The 6,848-nt window shown below is 34.2% G+C and overlaps 1 protein-coding gene across 1 annotated transcript; it reads right to left on the reverse strand.

Annotated features, from left to right (window-relative positions):
• Window positions 1-685: 685 nt before the first annotated feature.
• Window positions 686-6,838, reverse strand: LOC135682152 (uncharacterized). The gene is made up of 9 exons (XM_065196910.2): window positions 6,683-6,838; window positions 6,249-6,381; window positions 5,369-5,402; window positions 5,090-5,123; window positions 4,552-4,674; window positions 3,504-3,826; window positions 2,713-2,770; window positions 2,324-2,395; window positions 686-1,448 (listed from the first exon to the last, which is right to left on the reverse strand). The coding sequence occupies exons 2-9, from the start codon at window positions 6,377-6,379 to the stop codon at window positions 1,228-1,230; spliced, it is 996 nt and encodes a 331-aa protein (XP_065052982.2). The 5' UTR covers window positions 6,380-6,381; window positions 6,683-6,838; the 3' UTR covers window positions 686-1,227.
• Between the last annotated feature and the right edge of the window lie 10 nt (window positions 6,839-6,848).

Raw genomic sequence — 6,848 nt, forward strand, 5'->3', positions numbered from 1 at the left:
CGTACCCACTGAACAATGCCCCCCCCCAAAAAAACAACGTACCCCCTAAAAATATCTCATAACGTATATTTTTTATTAGTAATCAGTCAAGTAAGAAAAAACCTTATTTTTTTTTATAACAGAAGGAGAAGATATAAATCTTTACTTGGTACATTGAACTTCTTAAATGAAAGTTCGATCCATAGCTGGGTATATATTTTTTATCGTGCTCTTTAGGACCCTTATTCTGGCAATTTATGCTCTGTGGAGTGTCAGACGAAAAAACTTTTAGCCAATATGTTATAAAATGTTTTCTTTTTAAAACCATTTTCAATTTCTGTACCGCCAAAAAAAATGTTCACGAACTTATTTCATAAATGATGCTTCAATGTAGTGAATCATTTACTTTTGCTTGAATTGGGTGGATAGTGGGTAAGTACTATGAAGATAACATACAATTGAAGGCAAAATGTCACTTTCAACATGAGATTTACGGAACGGAAAGAAGATTTGATCCAGCCGCAAACAAGGTATACCGGTGAGCCTCATCATTAGCATACATAACCTTGATATATTGTATCAAGACTATGAGTTGTGTCGAGGGTATATTAGCCTATGATTTAAAGCAGTACAGTAGATACTCTTTAAAATCCTATAGAATCTATAGAAAATTTCCTATAGAAAGGCATTTCAAGAAGCATCAAAGATCAAACATATTTCTTTATATTCTATGCGAGTTTCTCTTTAGAAGCCGTGGCAAAAAATGGGTTATCATTAAATCTCTATTTTTTTTATAAAAAAATGAATTTCTCGCTGTATTAAATATTCTTCGTAAACTGGGGGTTTTCCTTGGTCCATATATAAAGTTAGATGCAAGATTCTGACAATCAAATCAACGTATCCTTCTTTGGCAAAATATAACTGATGATTTTTAATCGGAAAAAATGGAAGGTTTCATAACAGTTCTTAGAAATGCATCAGAACAACAGAGAGGATAAGGCTGTTACTCAACAAGTGTCTAATAAGAGCCATGCCAAACCAATATGAACTTATACATTCAATTTTGACAAGGGCTTTTTAACCTGGCAAAGAAATATACAGTTTGGTAAATACGAATTAGTTAGAATGATGCAATTCGTAAAACTGTTTGATTAACGCTGTGTGACGTCAGACCACCGTCTCTAAAGGTCGAAGATGTTAGCAGACGGCAATATCGTTGTTGGTTAAAAAACTTCTGCATGTAACTTCTTAAGATCTACTTTTTTTCTTTACAGGTACTCCACCAACAAACAAATTCAGTTTATTAACATCAATACCAGCTAATTCATCGTCTTTATCATCTTCTGAGAGGTCATTGTCTTCATCTGATGCATCCTCAGATGAGTCCTCCCCACTGTCACCATCTTCATCGGAATCTTCTTCCTCTTCGTCATCATCATCACCATCAGTGCTGCCACTATTTTCTTCATCTTTAAATGAGCATGAATATATAAAAAAAATTGGTAAGTATAAAACGAAAATTAACTGTTTACCATTTTTTCCATGTTTTACTCGATAAATAAAGAAGCACGCAGCATTTCCGTTCACAAATATTTTCTTTACGAATGGAATCCTTTCAGCACGTTGATTCTACATAATTGTAAAGTTACGAACTTCCAATTTGATTCATCTGCTCTTTACTTATTTTTAAACAGAGACAATAGTTGTGAACTGTAGAAATGGACAGTAGATATTTTGGTGAAACATTGATTCGCCCCTAACTTTTTCATTAATCTAGTAATTTTACCGCCTAAATGCATTGGAATGAAACCTATATCTGTTAAAAACTGTTCCCAAATTGTAGGTAAATTGATACCGGAAGTGCTTTGGCGTGTAAGAAGACAGCCCAAGTAATGTTAACAAATAAATAACGCAGTAAATGATACCCATGAAAAATGCAGCTCATATTTAAACTGAGATATCAAGGGTGTGGCGTAGCATTTTGCGCCAAAGAGGACAAAGGATCTGAGGCCGTTTTCCAAACAATCTTCTAAGATTTGATGTTAAGAGTCACCTTGTTGGGTCCTGTTAAGAGTCACCTTGTTGGGTCATTAAGCTGAGAAAATTCCTCAAAAATCGTCATGCTAAATGGAGTCCTGGAAATATGGCGGTCAAACCGTAAAAGACCATAGGAAAGTGGAAGGTGCCAACCCCAAATCCGACTTGTTTTCAGAACTTCAGAGTACTGTCTGAAGGAGAGATGAACACTACACTGGACAATAATGTCAAGCTTCTGGCAAATGTAGTTTTTAAAAAGTATTCCATTGCTTATTTCTAGAAGATTTCAAGAATAAGAACTACAAACCATGTTGAATCTTCTCTTTTAATGTTGAACGAAATTCCAGACATGTAGGGTTAGTAGGCTCCACTTCAAGAACTGAAAAGACAACGAGAATTTTAAAACTAGGCTTCAGTGCAATTTCTACTGATAATCGAGATACAAATTTCATTTTTCTCACAGACCTTGAAGTACATACATACACATCTAGTGAATATACGCTATTTGATGTATAGAACAAGACGCTTCTAAGTTGCCATTCCGAGTTTCACGCTTATCTCGATCATCAGGCAACTATTCTGAATATGTAGTGATGCAATGGATATACATGAGTATACTTTAAAGAGGAAAATAATGTTACCTAGAGGGTAACTTCTATGTCAAAAAACCATAGAAAAGAATTGAAGCTATCTTACTTTGGTCGCAAAGGTCCTGTGCTTCGCTGTAATCCTTCTTCATCAATGCAGTAAGAAACTAAAACCGCAATCAGACACGTCAAAAAACAATTGTTCGTTATTAAAAGGTAATATTCTAGCAGGCAATTAACGATACCTATCTTTTTAGCGTAGAGATAGCCATTACAAAGTAAGAAACTATCCTTAAGAGTTGCAAACAGGGAAAATGGCAGCATCAGTTCGCCTATATTCAGAACTACCAAAAACAGCCCAAGCGTGCAATGCAAAACAGCCCGGCATACGGGGTTTCATCAGAGCAAAAGTGATGAAGCTCTGATGAAGCCCCGTATGCCGGGGCGAAATATAAGCCTTCACGAAATTACGTGTATTTATTGTTGTTCATTCTCGTCGCATTACGGTGTTTCTTATTTGCTAAATTATTTTTTCATCAGATAATTTAGTAGTCCACACCCCTCCCCAGTTGGGGAGGCATGCAAACGAAAACAATTGAAACCTTTATTATATATACATTATAGGGAAAGCGCTATGGTCCCCGCTTTACATTTTTTAGCTCCCAATCACTGGTTCTGTCGTGATGTGTACCGAGAGAATTTCGCAGAGCATTACCTCTAGATGCCCTATGATTTTATTTTTTGCATTAAAATCATAATGCTAGCCTACTTTATCTCACAAGATGCACGGGATATTTTTTAAATACACAATATAATTTATAGATTATTGAGAGGTTGCAACCGCTCACAAAATCTTTTCAGCACATTTGTTTTTTCGGCAGAAATAAATCAATTACCCACCTGACCAAGTAATTCTAAAGAAGCCTTATTTGGAGCAGGGGCTTGACCGTTAGAAAGAAACTCTTCCCTGTTTCCACCACCCTGTTGGTCATCATCATCATCATTATCATCTTCACTTGAGTTACTCTCAGATTCGTTTGGAGCATTACTGTTTTCTCCGGTTGCAGGTGTGTTTGAGGGGGTAAAGGATTTCGTTGAAGGAACTGCTCTCGGCGCCATAAAACTTCTTGATTTAATATCTTGGTTGTTTAAACAAACACCGCTAACAGTTAGTTCTTTCATTTTCTCTTCGACGCCAACACAGTATTGGCAAAGCTTGGTTCCTTTAAGAAAAACAATCGAAAAATGAACGTCAAGCGACAAAGAAATCAATTCTTCAAAAACTGATTGATATATCTTTTTTACATTCAGCTTCTAAAAAATTTCGCTGTAATAAGATCATTTACAATAGCCAAATAGCATTAGCCAAGTGGACATGGTATGGGAGATAGCAATACAATCATTAAATTCAACTGTAAGCCTGCCAGACTATCAGAACGAAAGAAGACAGATACTTTTAAATCATTCAAAACACCTTGGCCTTTGCTATTTATTGTAAATATTATCCAACCACAGTGGTCTTGAAATTGTCAAAATGCTTTCAAATTTATTCTGGAAAAGTAATGGTCTATAAGGCTCACTAATTCTATTGTTTTAAACATAAAACGATCAAGGAAGACAAGTGTTTTCACTTTACTGAAGATTAGAGGTATATATTTTACATTGCTTAAAAATCCCAAAATAATTAGCAAAGCTAACCTAGATACCGGTCCAGATTTCTATGAAGATCATCTTGGAAAAGAAGTTGTATCTTTTCATAATCTCAAAGAATATACAGACTTCAGATTTCCAGGAACTAACCACTTACTTATCATGTATATTTCAGTAATGAAGAAGTGGGTTAAAATATAAAATCAAGATCATGAAACGTTTTAAACTAAAAATATTGATTCAATCCTGAAAGAAAAGAGGATGTATGATTGATAACTTATACAATGTATCAGACTACCAGAACAACTGCAGTTTTGTTTCTCTTTCTGCTCTGTACTTTGAAATTGCTTCTCCTGTTTCACAGCATTTGTTCCAGGTGACTGAAACTTTGTCTTCCTTATTTCTGAATGCATGGATGCATCTTAAATGGAAAACCAAATGTATAAGCAGTTACAATCTACTTAAAGTGTGCCAGGCAAATCAGCAAAAAAATGATGAGACAAGAGATTGTTTAACAGTCTAAAAACAAACCTGATATAGAAGATCATGATTATTTAAAAGGAAATTCATTTGAAAATCCTAAATTCCATTTCATTTAATTCTTCAAAAATATCCTGTTTGGGCATGCATATAGCTTTTTAACATGATTTAATTTGGCGTGGAGATGTGAGAGGTTATGCCTAGGGGAAAATTGCCCTTGAACTGTTAAGCTACTTTCCACCCTTACCAACTAAATTTCAAGGCAAGGCCCCTTTTTTCTAAGATGTTTCATTGATGGCAAATTAAAATTTATTGGCTATGGTTGTTGATCCTGCAACAAATATTAGGGCTCTAACCTGACTTCAGAACTTCAAGACTTCCACTTGATGGCTGAAAAAGACATGTAATTACAAAGCAAATAAAAGCACACATACTGATGACTACTTTTACAACTATTATTCATCAGAAAGAAATCATAAGCAAACAAGTTCACTTTATGCTCTGTTAAACTCAATTAAAGTCTTGCAAATCCCAAGTAATAATGATCACTTGAAAAATCTAAAACAAAGAGATCATACATATACTAGAGCATATAATTATTAAGAAAAAGACTTAAAATTAAAAGGAAAGCTTACCCTTTTCAATGCAGACTTTCCTGCAGACACTGGCCTATTATAAAAAGAAGAAAGTAGAAATCGGAGCAAGACTAAGGGGCTGTATGATAACAAGATATATTTTGCTATACACAAAAACATACATTTTCTGAAAATTAAAGGTACCAGATAAACATATTGGTACCAAATAACCAATATAAAATGTTTGGTACCTTTGATTTTTTAGAGTATAGTGTATTTTCTCTTGTATTCCCACGCTCTCTGATATTTCCACCTCGCTAATAATCCTGCCTTTGTTTTACGGTTTGAAAAAAAAATCCCCTGTCTCTGATAATTCTGCATGCAGGATTGATGAATATAAGAAAACAATACATTGCAAAAACGCTTGGAGTTTTGATTGGTTTTAGAACATTGAACATAGTATCCTATAGTGTTTATTTGATGATAGCAAGTGTGAAAATGTTTAGCATCACTTCCGACCAACTTTCATGAATGTTCTTGGCATTTTACATGCAGAGTTCCTGCACCAAAACAGGGGATATGTTGAAAGTTGGATCGGCTTTCTAACGCACATCCAACCTCTCTGATAATCCTGCCTCTCTAATAATCCTGCATGAAATCAGGAGTTTCAACCAACAAATCTGGTTTCTACAAAAATTAGCCCTTTATTTAAGTAAAAGAAAATCTTTAAAGTTCAAAGGACGGTACATAACTCTCCTTTCAAATTATAACAAATGAAATGATAGTTGAATTCTGATAAGGGTTTTAATTTTCATGGCTTTTGTGGAAAAACTGGCTTCATTATGACTTTAAGGTTTCCAATAATTTTGAACTAGCAAAGTTTATCTGGTTGTAATAATTTCATAGAAACTAAATCTGGAAATTAGATACAAAACATTACCTGTTATTTGATGGTATCACATCCGGCTTTCCTTCATTCAGAATAACAAGCTCTCCTGCAAAGTTGCTTTTACGCTTCGGAGAAAGGACTCTCTCCTTTTGAGTAAGGCTTACAGCTGTTGTAACTTCCATTACTGAAACACAATTTACAAATGTTTGTTTTCTTTCTGGCTGAAAAAATGTCATTACTTGCAAAAATTATATGGTATAGAAAAAAATAAATATATCTCACTTTTAGGATTTGTTTAAGCTATACCTAAGAAATATGACAAGAAAAGGGTTCTTTAATAGACTCGTTTAAAAGTAATGCCAGTAAATTGAGAACTCCTCCTGATAATGCATTTAGAGGAATTCTCATTAATTAATGAGTAATTAACTACAAAAATTCAATAGTTTTAATCAAAATATTTACAAAATCATTAACTACTAGCCTACCCTTTGATGTTTGGAACCATCCACTGCTACTTTGGACCACACATTTTCTAAATTTATCGATATCAAGTTAACTTTTGACCAAATGATCTAGATAAGGCAGTTTTAACTTCTGTAAACAAAACTTTTTGGGTAACTTTTTTGTTGCTATACAAATTCCCAATATTTA

This window comes from Rhopilema esculentum, chromosome 16 (genome assembly GCF_057945365.1).
Source record: "Rhopilema esculentum isolate cy_ngs chromosome 16, ASM5794536v1, whole genome shotgun sequence".
Taxonomy (NCBI): Eukaryota; Metazoa; Cnidaria; class Scyphozoa; order Rhizostomeae; family Rhizostomatidae; genus Rhopilema; species Rhopilema esculentum.

Bases quoted from the DNA above. Each gene is read 5' to 3' on its own strand.
- LOC135682152 (XM_065196910.2), bottom strand. From the start codon at position 6,379: ATGGAAGTTACAACAGCTGTAAGCCTTACTCAAAAGGAGAGAGTCCTT. The intron at 5,124-5,368 runs GTAAGCTTTCCT...TGTCTTTTTCAG, and splicing joins GAAAGTCTGCATTGAAAAGG to CCATCAAGTGGAAGTCTTGA. The intron at 4,675-5,089 runs GTTAGAGCCCTA...TTTCCATTTAAG, and splicing joins TCTTGAAGTTCTGAAGTCAG to ATGCATCCATGCATTCAGAA.